The 24,346-nt window shown below is 41.9% G+C and overlaps 1 protein-coding gene across 3 annotated transcripts in view; it reads right to left on the bottom strand.

Annotated features, from left to right (window-relative positions):
• Window positions 1-533: 533 nt before the first annotated feature.
• Window positions 534-24,346, bottom strand: part of LRRC8D (leucine rich repeat containing 8 VRAC subunit D) — a 50,381-nt gene continuing 26,568 nt past the window's right edge. For all 3 annotated transcript variants that reach the window (XM_075286547.1, XM_075286546.1, XM_075286548.1), the window contains one exon: window positions 534-3,438. In XM_075286547.1, the coding sequence (XP_075142648.1) occupies window positions 881-3,436 (2,556 nt within the window). In that variant the 5' untranslated portion in view covers window positions 3,437-3,438 and the 3' untranslated portion in view covers window positions 534-880. The remainder of the gene's footprint in view (window positions 3,439-24,346) is intronic.

The following is a 24,346-nucleotide window of genomic DNA, read 5'->3' as shown; positions in this document are numbered from 1 at the left end:
AGGAGCCGGGTTCTGTCCCCACACTGAGAAGACCGGTGAGGCTCCAGTTCATGCTGCCATTGTTTTGCGTTGTATATTGACCGCTTGGCTGAAGCAAGCCACGCATATAGTTAGGAAATACTCTGTTTAGCTAGTAGCTCAGACGAGCAGGATTTTCTGTTTTGTTTTGTTTTTTTTGCTCGAAAGTTAAGGCATATTTTGTTTTGCTGTTTTGGTAAACCCTGTTGGACTTGAACTTTAGTGTCTGCCTATCCTCCCACACTACATAATAGAATGCCATACATGGGAAACAAAACTTTGTACAACATAGAAGTACAAAACAGCCCTACACATAATAATTATACTCTATACTCAGAATTTGTTCAAAGGCATAACATGTACTTGAACGAGGCCTTGAAAAGTTAACAAAAACAGGTATTTGGACAAAAATAGTCTCGTAATCTATGCCATGCACTAGATACCTGAATGCTCTTGGGGGGAAAAAATTGATTTTTTTTTTTTTTCATTATTTTTAACAAAAGAAAAGAAAACAATTATAACCAAAATTTATTAGGCATCTGATCTATAAACATGTGGGCATACAGATCATTTGTAAACAGCCAGATAGGAGTATCTTCAAATCACATAAGAAAACAGAACATTTTTATTCTAATATCTGCAAAATGTATAAATTGATTGAATTATGTGAATATACCTGCATTAGTTAAGACAGTTATTTGCTTGGCTACTGAATAATGGAAATTTTGTAAGTAAACAAACTCTGTCTGGAAAAAAAACCAAAAAAAAATCCTTGCTTGCATTGAGCAAAGTAGTAGTCTTGTGCGCCCTGACCAAAAAAAAATACCTGTCCAAATCTTTGTTCTGTAAATAGCCAACATGGTTACACCCCATTAGCAAAAGGTACATTTGTATCCAGATTTAATGCTTCCTTCACCTCCAACGGTAAAGCATCGAAAAGGTGGTCCTCGACCACCAGCCCGCTTTTCTTGAGAAGACGGCATTGAACGATTTGAGAAGGCAAACGATCGAGGCAATTTCCCTTTAATTCTAGATGCGTGAGTTGTACTAGATGTCCTATCTTCTCTGGCAACGACGTGATACAGTTCTGACCCAAGCATAAAGTTCTTAGTTTGACGCATTTAAACAGTGTCTTTGGCAAGATGTCCACTTTATTCCCTGTAACGTACAAATACTGAAGATTCTGGAGTAAGCCGATCTCCAAAGGAATCGCCGAGATACAATTGTAGCTCACGTCCAAATGCCGTAGTTTCTGCAAGTGGAAGAGGGCTACGGGGAGTGTCTCGAGTTTGTTGTTCGAGAAATACAGAGATTCCAAATTTTTCACTTGTGAGATAGACTGAGGAATGCTGACTATTTTATTGTGCCATAACTTCAGACAAGTCAGTCTCTTTAAGTGCTGAAAGCTTATCACCTCTTCTATGGTACGGATACTGTTCAGCTTAAGGTCCAGCTCTTGCAGGTTTCCCAGACTGAATATAGCATGTGGAATCCTCTCTAATTCACAATTGTGGAGTTCCAGCTCTGCTACATTCATCATTTTCTTAAGGCTATTTAGGACGACCAGCTTGGTGCCATCATTATGAATCACAAGCTTGGTTAGATGAGGAGCTACATCGGTGATATTGGATGGAATTTTGGTCAAGTTGCTCTTCACATAAAGAACTTTTAGATGTCGTAATTCTCTCAAAGACTCAAGTCCGATCATCTTATTGTTCTCAGAGTTTAAATTACCCATCAAGTATAACTCCCGTAGATTTTTCAGCAAATAAACCCAGGCAGGAATTTCAGCCACGTCAGTAAATTTCACATGCAGGCACTTCAAGTTGTCTCTTAGAAAGCTAAACGCGGTCTGCTCCACCTTTGCGGGACAGTGGTAAAGATGTAGCTCTTGAAGAGTAGTCATTTGGGAAATTTTTGCTGGAATTTTAGCTTCGGGAATAAGTTCAAGCCTTAGAACCTCAAGATCGGTAAGCTCGAAGACGGCGTCCGGAACTCCGGAAAGCATGAAAAGGTGCAACTCCAGTTTGTCTTGGGCGTTTCGAGAAATGTGCTGCCTGAGTTTTTCGAAGGTCCACTCGTGGTTCAGACTGATCTCGCGTAATTTATTTTCACTGACCTCGGATAAGAAGACACCAAAGCGCTTGGAGTATAACTGATCATATTGGTCCACCATATGTAAAAGAAAGGCAAAATCATTTTTAACATCGGGAATGTCGCTAAAACTACTTTCCTCCCTCACCTTTTCGAATGAGTATTCCTTCAAGGGGCGTCTAAAAAGCCAGAACAAGGTGTATATACAGACAAGGCCATAAACACAAATAAGAGCAATGTAGCTGATGAGAAGCTTCTTTAGCATATACGCCATGTTGTGAGTGCACTCGAATTCTATATATCCTGTAAGGTGCTCCACTTTAGGGATACACTCATGCTTGAAACGTATAGCGGTTACAAAAGTCAAGGTGTAACAAAGGATGAAAATAAACTTCACCGTCTTAACCACAGTTTGAACAACGTAAAGTTTATAAATTAAATCGCTGTCTTCGACGTGAGCGCGAAATTTTCGAACTTTTTCGAAAAGAGCTTTCGCTTGCTCCCCATCCTTTTTGTCTAAGATGGTCATACCCGGCACCTCTCCCACTGGCTTGTCTATTGAGAACTTTAACCCAGATTTACTGATCATCGGAGTGCTGGGACTCGGACTTCCTTCTTCACTGCTATTTGAGAAATGTTTTCGGAGTGACTGAGCACCGGTTAACCTCTGTTTATTTTCTTCCGAGTCTTCACATGCTGTCTCGGACAGAGCTTTTGTTGTCCAAGGAGATTCAAAGCACTTGCCAAGTATAGAGACAAAATGTTCGATTTTTGAGCAGGTCTTTGGATATTTAAACCAAAAGTTACTACTGACCATTAATATAATTGTATGTATAAGTGCAAGGTATGGGAAATATTTGGAGTACCATGGAAGTGCCACATGATAGCACATTTGGTTGATGAATATATACTGTTGATAATCCAGATTTGTTTTTCTTCCTCCAGGGCTATTAAGACCCTGAAGGGTAGGAGCTGGATTTATCAAAGTTTCTGTCTGTGTTCTGAAATGGGTTTCATGTTTAACGTCAGGTGAGGTACTTAGCCATTCCTTACTAGCCTCTGTAGTAGGAGCTTCTTCAAATTTAGCAGTCCCTGGAGGATTGTTCTGTCCTTCTCGGCTTGCTGGAGGTATTAAACATACGGCTGATTCTAACTTTGGTAAACAAACAACCTGGTCTTTGGTTAGTTGCATGGTGCCAGCAAAGATGGCAACCATGAGCATAACCACCGCCAAATAATCCATGAACACGTCCCACCATGGCTTCAGAATTCGATAAGTGGGCTGTATGTCATTCAGTGAAGCAACTTCTGAAAGGGTGAACATTCCTGCAAAAGAAAACATAAAATGAACTTAGTAAATATATTATAGATAGTTTTATGTTCCCACAATGAAGACAATATTTCATTAGCTTGGAAATAAGTAGCAAGGATTATAAGAACTGAAATCAAAGGGGCTTCTCAAGATGGAAACATGGATAACCTATTGTTATGACTGGCAAGTCTGATGACTGGATGTCCAGCTTCTCTGACCATCATCGGAATGGAAGAACCTTTAGGCTAGGTTCACGCAGAGGAATCTGCTACGGATTTGGAAATGGAATTTTCCCCCAAATCCGTGGCAGATTCTATCTGGAAAAGGGAGAGGCTACACTGTCCGTGTTGCAAACTTTACAGTGACAAGTAACAACTGGAAGAGTGGTCATGGCAATGTGGTCTAGAAGGAAGGGATGAGGAACAATTACAGTCAGAGACATCACTTGTAGAGATGAGCGAGTAGTACTCGATCGAGTAGGTATTCGATCAAATACTACAGTATTCGAAATACTCGTACTCGATCGAGTACCACTCGCTATTCGAATGTAAAAGTTCGATGCAGAACCAGCATTGATTGGCCAAATGCTATACAGTCGGCCAATCAATGCTGGTTCTTCTCCTACCTTTAGAAGTCTTCTCCGTGCAGCTTCCCTGCGGCGTTTTCCGGCTCTGAATTCACTCTGCCAGGCATCGGGCCTGGGCAGAGCCGACTGCGCATATCCGCTTGTAGTGCGGGCATGCGCAGTCAGCTCTGCCCAGGTCCGATGCCTGGCAGAGTGAATTCATAGCCGGAAGATGCCGCGGGGACGCTGCACGGAGAAGACTTCTTGGAGGATCCAGCCCGACCCTCACTCGTGGACTTGGTAAGTATAATTTGATTGAATGTTGCCTACCCCTGAAACGAGCACTTGCCCCCCATAGACTATAATAGGGTTCGATATTCGATTCGAGTAGTCGAATATTGAGGGGCTACTCGAAACGAATATCAAACCTCGAACATTTTACTGTTCGCTCATCTCTAATCACTTGTAAACCGTTTTTTTTTTTTGTACGGACACAAAGTCCTGTATGTCCAACATTGTGTCTATGCAAAAAAAAACCTGTTCGCCGGCGGAGAGGTTGCATACGGGCACCGGCAGTTTGCTTTAAAACTGACCACTGGCAAGCTGTCTCCTAAGCAGTTTTTTCCAGGGCTTAGGATGGAAACCCCATGGGCGGATATGGGCGCAAGTGTGAACGTCACATAAGTCACTAAATATATCCTGTACTGTATTTACCGGTAATTAACAGTCCATGTGTCTACCAGTATACGGCCAGCATCTAGTGATCATATTGGCAAACCTGGGTAGGGGGCCTATTCAACTCTGTGGTTGCTTCAGCCATCTTTTTCGGTGTGGCCTGCTGGGGAAGCAGTATATCAACCAGGGACAGAAATAGACTTGACAGGCTGATCAGGAGGGCCAGCTCTGTCCTGGGGAGCCCCTGGACCCAGTACAAGGGGTGGGTGACAGAAGGATACTGTCACAAACATCAGATCAAAAGCCAAACTTGTGCCATCTACGGCCAAAGAGCGTTTGCTTACATAGAAGAAAGACCTCTTTTCCCTGCACGTATTTGTTCAATTTACGTGAAACCATCAATTAAAACACGGCCACATTTTCATTTGAAAAATAGGAGACTTTTTACTTGCAGGCAATGCAATTGCATCCAGATTAATTGTTATGTTCAGCACTTCTAAAATGTTAATGCGCTGGATGGTGATAGATTGTGCCCTCCGAGAGAACAAAACACAGTGTGTGAACGCCAATAAAAGCCTTAGTGTTCTGCTATGTGGAATGAGAGGTGTGGTCCATAGAGAAAATGTCCTCGGCCCCTCATTGTTTGGATTTGTACGTGAATGAACGAAAGTGGCCTACAGAGCTAATGACAAAGGAAATCTTTCTCTATACAGAAATTATCAGTGGAGCGCTTGGTTTCACGCAGATATCTGTAATAATTTTACCCCGCTTATGCTTTTTAATGCCAGCGCCCAAGTTCATTTAATAAGTAAGGGATGCTCATGCCAAGTGCAACTCCTCAAAGCACAGCAATGAATTTTTCATAGTGAAGTGCAATAACGTAATTTAGTGGGCAAACCATATATCTTACAGCAAAACTGTCAGAGAGGAATCTGCAGGCACCGTACTTTAAAGTACAATGAACCAAGATAATTTATATACACATTTGTTGTCAGAGAATAGAACTGGAAATGTATTTATTTAAGCAATAGTCCACATTAGGCTTTTCTTGTATGAGTTTAAATAAAGTGACAGCTGTCTATTAGCTGTCACTACGTTGGACCCACTGGATGCCGGAGCCCAGAATGACTCACTTTTCAATGAATAAAGTTCCATAAAAATTAAAATAAATACATAAATAAATAAATAAATAAAATACAAATAAATAATAATAATAATAATAATATAATTTTATATATATATATATATATATATATATATATATATATATATATATATATAGTATGCACACACACATATACCATATAGATTTTGCCCTAAAACACTGTATGCAGAATGAACTGCATTTTCAATGTGCTGGGATCCATGAAATGCTACACTCTTGGTTTAATAAGCCACATTTTTATAAAGAACAATGGAATGAAATTATTATATTAAACTATTTTCTAATTTATTTTAGGATATGTTGGCAACTTATTAATTTTTTAACATTTCAGAAAGTATTAAAAAGTAATATAATAAATTTTAGTATTTCCCACTATTGGTCACTACAGGGAACGTCATCTATGTACCGCGTCAATGCACAAAGCCCATAGGGACAGTTCCTGTCCTGACACAATGCCAGAGGAATGATCTTAGACAAGCGAATCCTGATGCCCTTCAATCTGGGAAGGGATATAAAGCCATTTCCAAATAGTCTGAAGTCCGTCATTCTACAGTAAGAAACATTATTCACAAGTTGCCTATGAGCAGTTGACAAATTTCCCAGCAAATTCACCCCACAAAGGTCAGATTGTGCAATACTCAATAACCCAAGAGCTACATCTAAGACTCTAAAGGCTAAGCATGTTACATGTTCCAGTTAATGAAAGTACAATTAGAAATATACTGAACAAGTCTGGCTTTTTAAATCTGTATATAAATACAGGCCCAGACCAGAGAGATCTGTGTAAAACGCTTCTTCGGTCAGTAGGAACAATTATTGGTACAGTGAGTTGGCAGAAATATAATCCCAGTGTTTAGCTCTAATCTGTTTTGTGTAATGTCTGTAATGAAACCATATCAAACCCATATTGTGCTGAATGATAGTACTGAAATGAGATATGAGATCTGCAAACAAAGGCACCCGTATATCTGAAACGTATCCTTACTAGTTACTTTATTTTTCGTCTTCATCTCCTGTCCCTTTCCTCATTCTGTTCCTATGAGAACTGTCACTAAAGTCCACAGTACACAGATTTCTAAAACTAAATTTTATTTCAAAATGTCAACAAGTCTGATAAGTCCACAGAGTTCCAAAGCCAACCCCAATATTCCAGTAAATCCAGTGGAACATCTGCTATGAGGCGACATTTAGCATTCTTTATTAATTAGCCGCTACCGATACTGATGTGGAGGCCAAGCAAAAAGAGGGTCATATACTAGTGGGGGCCAAGCAAAAAGAGGGTCATATACTAGTGGGGGCCAAGCAAAAAGAGGGTCATATACTGGTGGGGCCAAGCAAAAAGAGGGTCATATACTGGTGGGGCCAAGCAAAAAAAAAAACAAAAAACGGGGTCATATATGTGGGGCCATATACTGTGCGGAAGACCAAAAAAGTGGTCATTTACTGTGGGGGGCTGATAGAATGGGATCATAGTATGTGGTGGGGTACTAAAGGGGGTGTCATACTGTGCATGAGGCAATATACTATGCCTGCCAGAAAAGGGGGACTATACAGTGTGGGTGTTAGTAAAGGGAGGAGGGTGCCTTTCTACAGTTCGCCTCAGGCAGCAGAGAGGCTAAATGCACCCATATAATATTTGTTCCATATAGTGAACATAGATATTAGCAATACACAGTGAGTACCGGACGTTTTTATTTATTACAATTTTTTCGGTAATTTTCCAGTTCTTCAGCGAGTCACGTTGGGAACATTTTGCCTCTCTGCTGTTGTTCCAAACTCAAGTGTCTTCAGACGTAACCTTATATTTAATGTATCCAAGTATTCTGTTTGCATAACATGCATGAAACAGTAATGCTGTGTAAACATACAACCCGTGTGACAAGTTATCCTCCTCTCGTAAAAGAATAGAATATTAGGAAATACTCTAAGACTCTGTAAGACTCCCATCTCAGGGACCTTGGCTATGAGGGGGAATAAAGTTACTTTGGATTGTCTGTAGATGTATTACTAGGTATAATTGGATGGACCAGAAAAAAAATCCCTTTCTCCGGGATTAACATTTTAGTTTGAATGATGCAATATATTTTATATAAGGCATATAAGATGTTAATGTGTTTGTATAGCAGGGGGCCTTAAAGGGGTTATACCTTCTATCTATAGCATTGAACAGGGGTATTTGACTACTGTTTGGAGGGGGAGGGGGTTGTTCTTTTTTAACTTGGAATACAGCAGAAGCTGTACTGTATTCCAATGAGCGTGCATTTCTAATAGAGTCTCTCTCTAAAATGAAGGGCAGAAACCTACAAATTTGGAACACCAGGGGGCACTATTACAAGAATATAATTGCAAGGAAATATTTTTAAAGTACTTTACAAAGATACTCTTACATGCATATTGCCATTTGTATGCATGACATGACTCCTTAATATACAGTCCTATGAAAAAGTTTGGGCACCCCTATTAATCTTAATCATTTTTAGTTCTAAATATTTTGGTGTTTATAACAGCCATTTCAGTTTGATATATCTAATAACTGATGGACACAGTAATATTTCAGGATTGAAATGAGGTTTATTGTACTAACAGAAAATGTGCAATATGCATTAAACCAAAATTTGACCGGTGCAAAAGTATGGGCACCTCAACAGAAAAGTGACATTAATATTTAGTAGATCCTCCTTTTGCAAAGATAACAGCCTCTAGTCGCTTCCTGTAGCTTTTAATCAGTTCCTGGATCCTGGATAAAGGTATTTTGGACAAACAATTCAAGTTCAGTTAAGTTAGATGGTCGCCGAGCATGGACAGCCCGCTTCAAATCATCCCACAGATGTTCAATGATATTCAGGTCTGGGGACTGGGATGGCCATTCCAGAACATTGTAATTGTTCCTCTGCATGAATGCCTGAGGATTTGGAGCGGTGTTTTGGATCATTGTCTTGCTGAAATATCCATCCCCGGCGTAACTTCAACTTCGTCACTGATTCTTGAACATTATTCTCAAGAATCTGCTGATACTGAGTGGAATCCATGCGACTCTCAACTTTAACAAGATTCCCGGTGCCGGCATTGGCCACACAGCCCCAAAGCATGATGGAACCTCCACCAAATTTTACAGTGGGTAGCATGTGTTTTTCTTGGAATGCTGTTTCTTTTTGGACGCCATGCATAACGCCTTTTTTTATAACCAAACAACTCAATTTTTGTTTCCAAAATGAAGCTGCCTTGTCCAAATGTGCTTTTTCATACCTCAGGCAACTCTATTTGTGGCGTACGTGCAGAAACGGCTTCTTTCTCATCACTCTCCCATACAGCTTCTATTTGTGCAAAGTGCGCTGTATAGTTGACCGATGCACAGTGACACCATCTGCAGCAAGATGATGCTGCAGCTCTTTGGAGGTGGTCTGTGGATTGTCCTTGACTGTTCTCACCATTCTTCTTCTCTGCCTTTCTGATATTTTTCTTGGCCTGCCACTTCTGGGCTTAACAAGAACTGTCCCTGTGGTCTTCCATTTCCTTACTATGTTCCTCACAGTGGAAACTGACAGGTTAAATCTCTGAGACAACTTTTTGTATCCTTCCCCTGAACAACTATGTTGAACAATCTTTGTTTTCAGATCATTTGAGAGTTGTTTTGAGTAGCCCATGATGCCACTCTTCAGAGGAGATTCAAATAGGAGATCAACTTGCAATTGGCCACCTTAAATACCTTTTCTTATGATTGGATACACCTGGCTATGAAGTTCAAAGCTCACTGAGGTTACAAAACCAATTTTGTGCTTCAGTAAGTCAGTAAAAAGTAGTTAGGGGAATTCAAATCAATAAAATGATAAGGGTGCCCATACTTTTGCACCGGTCAAATTTTGGTTTAATGCATATTGCACATTTTCTGTTAGTACAATAAACCTCATTTTAATCCTGAAATATTACTGTGTCCATCAGTTATTAGATATATCAAACTGAAATGGCTGTTGCAAACACCAAAATATTTAGAACAAAAAATGATTAAGATTAATAGGGGTGCCCAAACTTTTTCATAGGACTGTATATGTTATATGCTATAGCTGAATATTACTCTGAATTCCCTTTCAGGAGGTCAAAAATATGGTTTGCCTTGTGAAAGATATACTTTAAAGGGGTTGTCCAGTCACAGGAAGTTCAAAACGAGTTACTCCTACTGATAACAGTAACTGAGTTGCCTTGCAGAAGCTCCATTCATTTCAATGGGACGACCTGAGATAGCTGATCACTGTACTTCAGCTATCTCTGGCAGCCCTACTGAAATGAATGGAGCAGCAGCAATCAATGCTGGGGGTGGTGGGGAAACAATCCAGTCCTTTTAATCAGCAGGGGTCCTACCAGTGCCTGTAGTACATTTGGGGATTCTGTTCTCCTCTCTCCATTTTTCACCCTGCTTCGGGCAAAAACCGAAAGGAACCACACAGACCCCATTATAGTCTATGGGATCCGAGGGTTTCCTAAGGTAACCACTTTTTTATGTGGATTAGGTTTCCGTACAGCGGTCCACAAGCGGACCCCTCGGATGTAAACCAGAACGCACATGTGAACTTAGCCCCTATCCACAGGTTTGGAGGTAAGGCTAATGTTTTGAACTTCTATTACATTTGGTGTAGTGTAGAATAGCGCACAGGGCCCTAAACCTGGCACACCATTGCTTTACTAGCCATGGACCCAACTGTTCGTGACAGCTGAAAGTCCCAGAGGGAAAGGAGAAGCAAGAACGTATCACTTCTGCCCTGTGATTTACAAGCTGTGTGTACAAGTACAGGATGCAGACGTGTCCTACAGTAATCCTGGCGATTTTGTAACTGACCACATGATCAACGGATACGGCCGCAGGACTCAGAACAGCGACTGTCACAGATGAAAGGTCACAATAGCTGACTAGAATAGTTAATATAAGTTGTGTAAAGGTGTCGTAATCTCGCTAATAGTTATGCATTTGTAAGGGCTATCCCGGTCCAGAGTCTGCGCTCTGCAAAAACATAAAATAAGCCGTGCATGCATAGTAAAAGATAAAAAAAAACTTACAAAAAATAAATTCGATCATGCGACCATCTCAATGTACATCCCTAAACTACACACATACAAAGTTAACTCTCTGCGGCCACTTTTCTAGATTTGCTTTTTGCTCTGTTCTGCCATCTCTTGGGCTCTCAATGATACAAAGTAGGTTCAGTATTGAGTTCTTCATTTCCTTACACCATTAGAAGACAATACAGAGATACACCTGGATATAAGGCGCTAGATGTTCTGTTACTGCTCTATGAAATAAAGATTCTCGCTTTAACCCTTTAATGGAGAGTCCACTTGGAGACCCCAACCACCACCTATACGCATAGAAAAGCGGTGTACCAGAATTTTGTCAGAAAAGTTCTATGCAGCGATCAGTTCTAAGGCCCGGTTCACATCTGCTTTCGGTATTCCGTTTGGGGAGTCCACCTGGGGACCCCCGAATAGAAACCTATATGCATTAAAAAGTAGATTGCTACGAAACCACATGGACACCATAGATTATAATGGGGTCTGTGTGGTTTCCGCACAAAGCATGCATAGGGAAAAGTCCTTCAAGCAGAACTTTTCTCTCGGCATGTTTCGTGCAGAAACCACACGGACCTCATTATAGTCTATGGGGTCCGTGTGCAGGGCCGGCGTCAGCGCACGGCATAGTCGGGCAAGTGCCGGGGCCCACAGAGCCTCTGGGGGCCCCCCGGCACTTGCCTGTCACAATTTCAGCTCATCGGCGTCCGTCCGCCGATGAGCTGAAATACATACGCGATGCAGGAGCTGTGAGATCAGCTCCTGCTTTAAAGCTCCGGCCCCGGCTTGCGTGTGTAGGCGCGATGACGTCATCGCATCACGCCTACACACGCAAGCCGGTCCGGAGCTAAGCAGGAGCTGATCTCACAGCTCCTGCATCGCGTATGTGACTAGAGAGGAGCATCGGGGGAACGAGGGAAGGTGAGTGATAGAAGGTGAGTGATGTAAGTGTTTGTTTTGTATTACATTACATATTAAGGTGAAACATAATGAAGGGGGCCCATGAAACTGGGGGGCAAATGAAGGGGAGGGGGGAACAGCATGACACTGGGGCAGATGGAGGGGGGGAGAACAGCATGACACTGGGGCAGATGGAGGGGGTGGGGAGAGAACGGCATGGAACTGGGGACAGAGATGGAGGGGGCCCAATGAAACTGAGGGGGCAAATGAAGGGGGGAGGACGGCATGACACTGGGGCAGAGACGGGGGACATTAAACTGTGGGCAGATGAAGGGGGAGAACGTGATGAAACTGGGGACAGAGATGGAGGGGGGACATGAAACTGGGGGCAGAGGAAGGGTGTATATGAAACTGGGGGAGAGATGGAGGGGGGGCATATAATTTACGGGTGACTGTAGGAGGATTATACTGTGTGGGAGCACATAATAAATGAATGAGAATGGGTGGAATCAACATAAAAGTGGGTGGAACTAAATTTGCCGCGGCGCGCAGAGCGCGCCGCACATTTTGCCCCTCTTTCTACTCTTTAAAAGATTGGGAGGTATGGCGTTGGTGACGCCACACTCCTGCATGACGTCACTCGCTTCATCTGCAACACACAGTGTCTCGACTCCCCCACCTCCTTTACAAGAGGGCCCACTGAGGCTCTGTCGCCCAAGGGCCCATAAAAACCTGGAGCCGGCCCTGTCTGTGTGTTTTCCCAGGTAGGCACTTTTCTATGCGCATAGGTTCCCATTTGGGAGATCCCTAAGCGGACTCCCCAAACGGAAACCCGAATGCAGATGTCAACCAGGCCTTAGACACAACAGAAATTGCCATTGTTGTGCCAAAGAGTTCCTTAACTAAAACCGCGATATTCCAGCAACACAGGCACCGATTCACAAGGGCAAAACATCAATCCGACCTATAGGGCTGGAATGATATAGTGGGTTTTGGTAACAGACCCAAAAAAATAAAAACTAAGTATCAATTCAGTGACATAAAATTGCTTTTTTCATAAAAAAAATGTATTGTCCAAACGTACTAAACCCTAAAAAAAGATTTCTCCTTATTTATAGGCACTGTAGTCATTACGATTCATAGATTGATGTTAACATCAATTTTAGCGATTATAAGAATGTAAAATATCTTTCGATGTGAGGGGAATTCATATATGCCAGAAATTTGTAAGACCGTCCCATTTATCCGAATTGTGTTTTTAGTTGAAGCAACGAGCCTGAAGCATGTGAATTATCGAAACGCCCTTTTATCATTGGGCACATTATTTTCAACCTTTAGTTGCTATGCAACTCGAATTTGTCTGCTCCTCACCCTATGCAGTCCATTATACATACAATTCCTGACAAATAAAATGTACCCGAAAGCCTGAGACGTTCCTGAATCACATGTTGTAGCAATGTGAAGGGTGGCCGTAGCACTGTCATTTCTTTAAATAAGTATTAGTAATAGACGTAAATTAGCGGACCCTCAGGGGTCATGTATAAAATACTAGGGATCTCGACATAAGCGACTGTAATCTTCTCGCTCTAAACAGAGATTAGTGCACTGAAACAAGAGAACACAAAAAGAAACCGCTAATAGAAGCAAAATTACATAGGGACCCCAACCAATTACCACCCAACACTTAAGGAAACCCCACCATTATCACACAGGAACGTTACCACTAAGGCCCCACATTGCAAAACGCAGCGTTTTGTGTTGCAGATTAGACGTTTTCCCTCTTACTACTTCGAAAATTGACTTTGGCTCAAAAAACCACAGGAATATCTGCAACAGAAAACGGTGCGATTGTGCAATGTGGGGCCTCAGCTGAAGATCGTTTTATTCACCAACCTGCCATGCCCACTTTCACAAAAAGTGATGAAGAAGGTGCAGAACAAACGATCTAGCACATCTTTGATATAAGAAAGGGCGCCAAAGATGCGCCACAGTTACACCCATCTATGCCACAAAACAGGTGTACATGGGTTGATATATTCTGCCTACTGTCTGTATGGCATTAGCCACAACTTCTGGTCCAGCCTCAGCTCATTTGAACTCCCAGAATCATAGTGATTTATGAGGGGCCCCATAGCAAGTAACAATGGGGCCCCTTAGCAATACTTGCAATGGGGCCCCACTCTACCATAACCACCTTAAAGGGGTTTTTCCGAACAAATATTATTATTTTTTTATTATTTTGTAAAAAAAAAAAGGTCTGTTAGTGCTATTAATGGGTTAAGAAGTGCACCCATATATGTTTAGCAGTGTTTTGAGTGATTTCTGGGTGTCTCTGGGAGCTCCTGGTATCTTCTGCATTTGTTTAATGGTGTAGCTTCCTGTGCTTCTATCCTACAACTATCATAATGCATTGCTCTCTTCCCCTCCCTGTCTCCCTAGTTCCCCTCCCTGTCTCCCTAGTACGTCCATGGCGCAAGACTCACTCCCCATTAGGCCCATTCATTCGGGCCTAATCAGGAGCGGGATGCCGTCACGGGAAACCGATGCACTGCATTGGCATCCCGTTACGGCCAGCCGCATAGAGAAACAACACAGCGGAAAAGGTTTCCGCCAGGTGAACTAGCCTTAACCGATTCTTTTGTAGTTGGAATTTCTTTCTAGCCCCCACCATTCCTGAGCAATCAATGCTGTTATTTTCAGCATCTAATATGCTTTTTAGGCCATCTACATCCTGGACCGTTTGCCTAAGACTACCTGTCTGACAGCAGAGAATCTAACTGGATACTGAAAGAAACAGCACCTACTGCTCGGTTATCGTGGAGGTTAGAGGAAAAAATTCCAGTTGTGCAGGAATCTGTGAAGGATGCAAAGAGTGGAGTTAGTAAAGCTGGTGAGAGGTATGCCTTTAATATAATGATGTCTATTAGGCTACGGGATCAGTCTAAATTTCTCTGTAACTAAATAACTATCTCACATGGCATTTAGAACTGAAATACATGTATGTTTATATCAGATATTTCTATACTCTACACCAGTTACCTTTTCCCTGTATAAAATCTCAAGAAGCAATATGCAAGATGATTTCCTATATTCATTTTTAATGCTTTCCTTGTGCCGGGTGCAATGACCACTTAGACTGATGTAATATTATATCTTGCCTCCCATTACTTGAATGCTAGCCATAGTCAGATATAGCACGCTCTCCGTATGAGGTGCAGAATTGTGATTGATTTATTCTCATCTCAAAGCCAAGAAATTCTTTTGCAATTAGAGTCAAAGCCAGTAAAGACAATTAATAGTAATTCCCGCCGAGATTAAGCAGAAGCTGTTCAACATTATCAAACATGTGTACAGTGGGCTGACAGCCTAATTACCAAAGGCGGCGAGAATTTACCGTTGTCGAATTAAAAACGGAAAAAATCCTGAATTGTCTGATAAGGGTGTAAGGTACGCACCCCAAATGAAATCAGCGATACTTGCTTGCTAATTTGACAAAGATGCAAACCATAGGCAACTTGCTGGATTATTCTAGTTAGATCGGGGCTCTATGTTGCAAAAATTGCAACTTTTTACAGCACCTGCAAATTGGATCGGATTCTGGCTAATCCCATCCACACGCTGCAGAAAAAAAATCTGCGGCTGTGATTTGAAAAACACACTTTTTTGTAAATGGAAGCATGTGAATTAAACTTATGGAAATGCTGGCATAATTGGGGAAGAAAGTCTGCAGAGGAATACTATGCAGATTTTCTGTACAAATCAGTGCAGGAAAAAAACGCAATATGTTTCCAAGGCTGAGGCCCCACGGAACCGCTGCGTGAACGCATTACAGTTCTTTCCGCAGCGCTTTTAAGAGAAAGTTCACAGAGTTTTCCTCTGCAGACTTTCTCTTAACATTATATCTACGGGAAAGCCGCCGGCGTTTCCGTAGATATAATTGACATGCTGCGATTTGCAAAGCCGCAAATATCTAGTTATATGAGAATTAATGTAACTTAATTAATGCTAGTTTGTTAATGTATGATTGTTGTACTATAAAACATTTAAAGAAAAATGTGCTGCAGCCATAATGGAGCTATTAGCAGCAAAAAAAAATAAAAAATCAATAAGTTGTCATGTATTAAGGCCATAAAACAGATCACCTAGCAATTTTAACTTTTTAAAGAAGCCTCAGGCCCCCTTTTAAATAAAGCAGCACTGTGCATGAAAAACAGTACTACACCAGTGTTGTAGCCAGTTTATTCTGAGGAATGGTGGGGGCTGCAGAGACCAGACCCCCCACAAATGACCAAGTAATGGCTAAAATATTTTCATTGCTTCTAGACAGATATATTGCCCATTTTTCCATATCAGACAGATCCTCGCAAAGAGATTCTGTGCCCATCAAAGGCTATATACTGTATGTGTATGCATACATAAGCAGCAACACTTCTGAGAGCACAGGCAGAAACAAAAGCAGTAATGACCAATTTAGCAAATGGTATTCATATCATATCATATGTCATTGCTAAATATGGAATACCAATCACATTAATCTCAAAGTGGATTTCTTAAGGAGATCCAGTCTATATCTGTTAGCATCACTACTGATGGTATCTCTAAAACCTTAAAGGGGTTGTCCCATAACAAGGATCCTATCTATACTGCTTGTTAATGTGGATTTAAGACTTTTCCTAAATAGACTGCTTCAGCAAAATTGCTTCGTTTGTCCACTATCTTAATTTATTCACTTCATTGTTGACACTGCGTTTCTATGGTCCTTGGGATTATCTGCTCAAATGTCAAGTTATGTAGCTGCCTGCTCTCAGGGGGAGGGAGGAGGGGCTCAGTGCACGGGAGCAAGCCTGTAGCTGTTCCTGTGTCTGCACCACACATGTGACCTAGCTTCCTGCTCTCAGATAAAGGAGGGGGGAAATGAGTGCTGCTTTCTTATATAAAACAGTCTAAATCCTAGTGGGCTAAAGGACCTGATCCCTTAGCCCACTAGGATTTAGCCAACTCTATATAGAACAAGCTAAATCCAAGTGTTATAGGACCTTTGATGACATCACAGGCCCTTCAGTCGTCTCATAGGATCACGCTATGTGGTGAGCGGAGCTACACGCTAATTTGGGGTGGAGCAAAACTGGAGGTAGTCGGACAGTATGGCTTTGCATATGAAAACCCTCCAAAAATTGACGTAAAAAACCAGGAAGAAAGAAGTCTTTGCAGCAGCAAAGACTGGTGAGTAAGGGACATGGGAATACCCCTTTAACTAATGACTACCAACAACAAATAATCAAATTCTATTTTTTAAAAAAATGTATTTATTTATTTTTTTAAAATCTCTAATGCAATGCTGATATGCGCAAAGGAACTTATAAGAACATCCACGATCAACAGTAAAAATATTAGATTTTCAGACCATTTGGAAAAATAATGATACATATAGGCCATTCCTAGCTTTATTGCGATGCTGTCATGGCCCTTACCCTACTGTGACAAGGTTGTTCCTCTTATTCATAAGGCAGGATATACGTGACATTTCTGCTTTTCGTAGTGTTTATGCAGCATTTCAAGGTTTCTATAAAACTTCACATAAGGAATAACCCAGATTAGACAAATTTAACAAATCTCACACTTTACTAAGGATCTGACCACTGAACCTCTTTTCTTCAACGTGAGCAGATATCAGTGAAGTAAATTTCAAGGAATAGTGATATATATGTGAAATGTAACACAACAGCTTCAGAAATTTATCTACATTGCTCTAACTGTACAACTCTGAATACATTCTAGCCTTAAAGGGGTATTCTAGCCATCAAAAAAATGTCTTGGATATTATAAAATAATAACTTATTGACCTTATTGATTCCCTGCTGTCTCCATTCTAGTCGCCTAGTCTCCCACTGGCCTCTGTATCTTGGCCTTCAATGATAACATATCAGGCTATAGCCCCACGTGGATGGAATTCTAGCGAATTATTATAAAACTTAGAACAGTGACTCTGGTGCCATGTGAGACATAAGAATATCATATTCATATTCCAAGACTTCAGTATGATTTTTCTGAGATTTCATAAGTTAAAAAAACATGGCATGTATATTTATATGACGCTGTAGCTGCTCCCATTCCAAACTTTGTTTCCAACCGATGATATCTCTGGATATAATATAGGTAAAACTTGGTGTGTTATGAAATATGAGAACCCCATCGTTCAGATTACATCAGAACCACAGTTGTAAGTTTTATAGCTCCTGAGATATCGCTGTTCAAAGTGACCCTCCCCATCTCAGCTTCACTGCATTATGCAAGAGCCCAACCGTGAGGAACCCCGTGAGAAGTAGGGTACAGATTTCAAATAAAAGTAAAGTTCTGCACCTAGGCCATAGAACCAACTATTTCAATTATATATTAAGTAATAAATCCCTGGATAAGTCTTCTGCTGACAAAGACTTGGGGATATTGGTGGGCAGTAAATTTACTTTTGGCAACCAATGCCCGGCAGTTGCTGCCAAGTCAAATAAAATCATAGGCTGCATTAAGAGAAGAAGACGACACGCTCGTGACAAGAATATTGCTTTCCCACTATACAAATCAATGGCCAGGCCACAAGTTTGGGCACCTGTGTATAAGCAACGTATAGCTGAACTAGTGTGGGTGCGGAGGAGGACATCCAAGATAATTACGGAGATGGCTGGATTGGAGTATGAAAACAGGTTATTAAACTTTGGGTTGTTTGGTTTGGAAACACAAGTACAAATATGAATGGACAGGGCAGAGATCATTCCAATGATCTTGTTACAACTAGGCCTGTAACTGTGACAAGTGGCGTCCTCTATGTCTAGAGGTTTAGTCATAGATGGGGCTTCTTCATTGTAAAATTATGGAACCCACTGTCCCGGGATGTGGGGATTACGGAAAACTTATACATGTACATATAAGAATCTCATAGGTTATGGGAGCTAGAGTTTTTTGGCATAGGATGTTGATTCAGGGACTTATTAGTCCCATTGCCATATCTGTAGTTTGGAATTGTTTTGATTGGCGACTGGCGTCAGTCTCGTGGAGTTCTTTACCTTCCCTTGGATCACCTTGTTAGGTTTATAGGTTGGACTTGTGTATTTATCCAGCCTATATGATATATCAAGTTGATGGCATATCGTATTATGTTGCATACATACTGATATGCAGTGACTGCCTCCGTCAGGTGACCTGACCTCACCATGTATGCCATGTTACTCCAGCATACATAAAAGGACTGTATACGCAAAACAGTTATTTCTTTCTTGGAAAAAAATGTGACAACTGCAAACTTGTAAAGATTTTACTCGAGCGAAACTACTGTCTCTGCATTTTGTAACATCAAAGGAAGCGCATTAATGAAATGACGACTCCATTATATCATGTAGGCCTGCTGAAAAAGATGTAAAATTGATACTTTACAGCAGATAATAAAAGTTCAAGGAATATCAAAGGAAAATATAAAGTGCTGATACATTGTCACATGTAGCCTGTGGGGAATCGCCCAGGTAGATGCTTGTAGCAGTGGAGGAAACAGGGACACAGACACTGGATTGCACACAAGTTCAGGCTTTATTCACTGCTTTTGCAAAGCCACAGGATAAACAAAACAAAATCCTTCTTGGCTGAGAAACTAACTTAAACGTAAGGAAACTTTTCCCTGACTATACAGGAGACTGGCTACCAGTCTCCCACCTTGGCAACAACAACGGGTGGCACAATACCTGCTTTGGAGGTCCGGTCTGGACAGCTCAACTCTGTCAGTGTGGTGCCATATTGCTAGTTTTCACACTCAGACTGTTATTAGAGCCTGATAAGTCAGCTGACCTCCCTGGTGTGGGTCTTTACCAAACACCCTTTAGCTGCCTGGCTGGGACATACCTGTCTTCCCAGACCACATCCTTCACTCTCTCACAAGCCTTAAATAGAGGTGGAACAAATCTTATGCAAAAACAAAACAATAGCATGACTCCTGCAGAGACAATATAACTGATTAATCCCCCGTGGTACTTGGGAAGAGAACTCTCCAACTTTTTGGAATCTCTTAACTTTGTCAGCGATACAAGTTCTTGGACACAGCCCAAATCTGAATAAAGAACAGTAGCAACAAGCTGACCAAGACACAAACTAAATGCAGTTACAGACCTTACGAAAAAGCGAGCAGACCCTAAATACTAACACACATAGTGAAGAGGATAAAGCGTTCGGAAACTCGAAAAAATTAGGCTAAAGAGAAATATAAAAAAAGTCACAAAATAAAAGTGCAACCAGTTCTAGTGGCTCTCCAATTGTCTTTGTTGCGGTGATGTGTCGCATGTGCCTGCATGTATTACGGTATATACCAAGCGGCTATCGTGGCTGCTATATTTAAATAGTCAAGATCAAGAAACGGTTAACAAAAGAAAATAGATTTGGTAGAGGTTAAAACCAGCAATAAACAGGTGAAATCTTTGTTCGTTCCAAGGAAAAATGCAAAAATAAGTTTGCCCAGAGGATGCAGATCGGTGGTGCCAAGGATAACCACGACTATAACAAGGGTTTAACAAAATAATACAATCAAGGTTAGAGACTTTTTTTTTTTTTTTTGTGAAATCTTGCGATGCTTTGCAACCACACAGACATGCATTAGAAAAATTGTTAAAAATGAATGTTATTTACTCTAGTCATTTTCTTATTGGATTATTGATTTGGAAAAAGGTACAAAATCAACAAGGATATAGAACTAGAAGGAGAGTCTATTTCCAGGGGTCAGCAACCTTTTTTGTCTGGGCTGTCAATTTTGAAAAGAAAATCAAAGATGAAATAGTCAGCGTGCCATGTAATAATAGTAAGGGAATCATGTCACATGCTCGCCCGCGGTGCATCCTCCCTTCCAACTGTATTTCCATAGTCCATTAGACAGAAATCGCCACCTGGAGCAACAGAGTGTCCAGTGCCAGGTAGATCGGCCTTAGGTTCTGACTCTGGCACCAGTGCGAGGGGTTGCGGATCCCTGCTCTATGCGCTATATTTTGCATTGAAACTTGGCCTTATTCACTTGAATGGGGCTGAGATGCAATACCGGACACAGTTTATCAATGAAAGAATCACTGTTTCGAGACGGAAGGAATGTTTTTTTACTTTTTGTATAATTTGAGGGAACAAACCACTCGCGGAAAAAAGAAGCGAGCTGCCCTTTCCTCAGGCGGATTCCACAGCTCATTCAGCCGCGGCATCCGCCTCGTGACACTACCCTCCAGATTAGGCACATTCATTTGAGCCTAATCACGAGCGCAAAGCTGCGACGGGATGTCAGTGCACTGCACCGGCATCCCGTTGCGGCAGCCGTGACAGAATGTGTTCACGTGGAAGCCCTATGAGTTCTCGGGAAAGCAGAGAAAGGGGCTAGCTGTCATTCAGCTCATCTGCCAAATTTTACTGAGATTGGGACAGAGCATCCTGCAATGTAAAAAGAGACATGCAGGCTAGAAATGAGCGAATATACTCGATCGAATACTTCAGCCGCATAACTCCCGATGCAAAAACACTTCCAGGGCTTCGAATTTTTACTGCCCCTCCCACTGGGAGCTATGCGGCCGAGGTATTCGATCGAGTATATTCACTCATCTCTAATGCAGGCTACAAAAATGGTTAAAACTAGAGATGAGCGAGTAGGTATTCGATCGAATAGTACGGTATTCGAAATACTCGTACTCGATCGAGTACCACTCGCTATTCGAATGTAAAAGTTTGATGCAGAACCAGCATCTATTGGCCGAATGCTATACAGTCGGCCAATCAACGCTGGTTCTTCTCCTACCTTTAGAAGTCTTCTCCGCGCAGCTTCCCCGCGGCGTCTTCCGGCTCTTCATTCCCTCTGCCAGGCATTGGGCCTGGGCAGAGCCGAGTGCGCATGTCCGCTTGTAGTGCGGGCATGCACAGTCGGCTCTGCCCAGGCCCGATGCCTGGCAGAGTGAATTCAGAGCTGGAAGATGCCGCGGGGACGCTGCACGGAGAAGACTTCTCGGAGGATCCAGCCCGACCCTCACTCGTGGACTTGGTAAGTATAATTTGATCGAATTTTGCCTACCCCTGAAACGAGCATTTTCCCCCCCTAGACTATAATAGGGTTTGATATTCGATTCGAGTAGTCGAATATTGAGGGGCTCCTCGAAACGAATGTGGAACCTCGGACATTTTACTGTTTGCTCATCTCTAGTTAAAACGTTTTATTGGAATTTTTCTTTAGCTGTACATGCATACATTTAGGGATTGTTTTATCAAAGAAAATAAATCCAAGGTGGCACCAAAAACTTGGAGGAAACGTCACATAGAGCTACGAGCCCCATCCACCTATTTTTCATTTTCACAAGATTTTTGTTATGATTTTTTGTAGGATGCAATAAGAAACGGAATGGATGACAACGCTGGTATTTAAAGGAGGGGTTCTGGGATGTGACACAAATGGCTGACGACCTTTTGTGATTCTATGGAAGGGATAGGAGAAACCATAACAGTGTCTGAACCTTTACACTTACAGGAAACAGAACAGGAAGTAGAAATAAACAGTAACTACGGGGAAGGGTCAATCACGAGAAGTTACTGTCTCTTGAAATATTTGACCAGTCGCGTAATAATACAAATACATTGTAATTCTATGTAATCCTTCCCATTAAATGCTGGGCCCCAACGGATCAAAGCAAAAACATCTTCTAGCCTTTCTTGCCGGAGGACAAAAACATTTAATATTGTCGAGAAGCTTCTCAAATCTTCACAAACAAACAATCCTCGGAATAACTAATGACGTTATTATGTCGGCAGATTCTGCAAATACTTTGAGATGGGAAAAGGCTGATTTATTTATTCGCAGGGTTGATAAAATGACATTTCCCCAATAGAAAAAGATAGTTGTTGCCGCTGTGATTCCAAAGTGTAATAAAGAATGGAATAAAATTGGAAGCAATCGTTCATAATGGAAAGGATGTCACATTCAGACATTGCGGAGTAATTGTATTAACCATGTAAAATCTGCGGTACTTTCAGAAGACTACCATGCTGAGCAACAGACTGGTATTGTGATAAAGGAGTGTGTAACATGTTGCTTACAAGGTAGAGTATTAGGGTTGAGCGATCGTGATCGAGAAAATTTCACGATCACGATCGGAATTCCGAACACGATCTTTTTAGGTGGGATCGAGATCGGTACCATTTCCCACAATGCTTTGCTTAGCCTTCACACTGAGTATACGCTCCGCTCATTCTGACTGGAGTGTATACTCAGTGTGAAGACTCCGCTGCGGTTCCATAGGAATGAATGGAAGCAGCCGGCATATAACCTTAACCCCCTGCGCGCCGGCTGCCTCCATTCATTCTAATGGGAGACTAAATTAACATCTCTAGTAGCTACTTACCTCCAGAGATGGCTGCTCTGGTGCCCGGTGTTCTTCTTCTTCACCTCGCTGCCGCTCCACGCTGCTCTTCTCGCATCGCTGCCGTCGCCTCCCAGGTTAGTGTTTAAAGAGCTAGGAAGGCGGGGCTTGTGGCTTAGGAGAGTGTGGGCGGGTACAGGGCAGGGAGACATGACGTCTCCCCTCCCAGTCCCCGCCCACACTCTCCTAATCTGGGAGGCAGGGGGCAGCGAGGCGAGAAGAGCAGCGTGGAGCGGCAGCGAGGCGAAGAAGGAGAACACCAGGCACCGGAGTAGCCATCTCTGTAGGTAAGTGGACACCAGGGGGGACTAAGTAGCCAGAGGATTAAAAATAAAATCCTCTGGCTACTTAGTGATTCACTACACAGCGTGGATTCTAACAATTAAAGTGTTCAATTGTTAGATTCCATGCTGTATAGTGAATAGGATAGCTTTTAAAATCCAATCTCCGATTAATAAAAAAATCCCATTGACTTGCATTGGGATCAGAATTGGGATCGAGATCAGGTTCGAATGAAAAATGATCGGAAATCAGATTTTAAAATCGATCCTGAAAAGTCAAGATCGGCTCAACCCTATAGAGCATAAGTTTGTTGGGTAGGAAAAACCCTTTAAAAGGAAAGTCTACCATCTTGCCCGAGCATATTAAACTGTCACTATCATATGACAGAGCACATTACAGTAATAAAAATCAGACCTGTTATAGATTTGGAGATAAACTTTGAAGTCTTATGTAAATGAGCCAGTTGGTGCACTGGGGCGCGCCATCAATCCTGGAGCAAGGCTCTTACTGCTCAGACCCCTGCCATCTCCTGCCCGCGCCATCCTGTGCAGTGAGAGTTGATCCTACTACCACTGTTATGACATCACCCATCCTATTTAACCAGGGGCAGAAGGCCCGCCCACTGCCTCATTTACATAAGACTTCAAAATTGTTTATTACAGTAATGTCATCTGTAACATGGTGGTGGCAGTTGAATATGCTTGGGGGGGGGGAGTTTAGATTCCCCATTACTATTTGGAGAGTTGCCCTCTTGCATTAGCATGCAGTCGAGGACACGTAGTCTGCTGCTAAGGTCTAATGCACATGACTGAATGTGCAGATCGATACTCCACCAATCATCTGTTCCAATAAACATAGAGCAGCTC

This window comes from Leptodactylus fuscus, chromosome 9 (genome assembly GCF_031893055.1).
Source record: "Leptodactylus fuscus isolate aLepFus1 chromosome 9, aLepFus1.hap2, whole genome shotgun sequence".
In the NCBI taxonomy this organism is placed as follows: domain Eukaryota; kingdom Metazoa; phylum Chordata; class Amphibia; order Anura; family Leptodactylidae; genus Leptodactylus; species Leptodactylus fuscus.
This window is presented reverse-complemented; position numbering and strand designations above follow the sequence as displayed.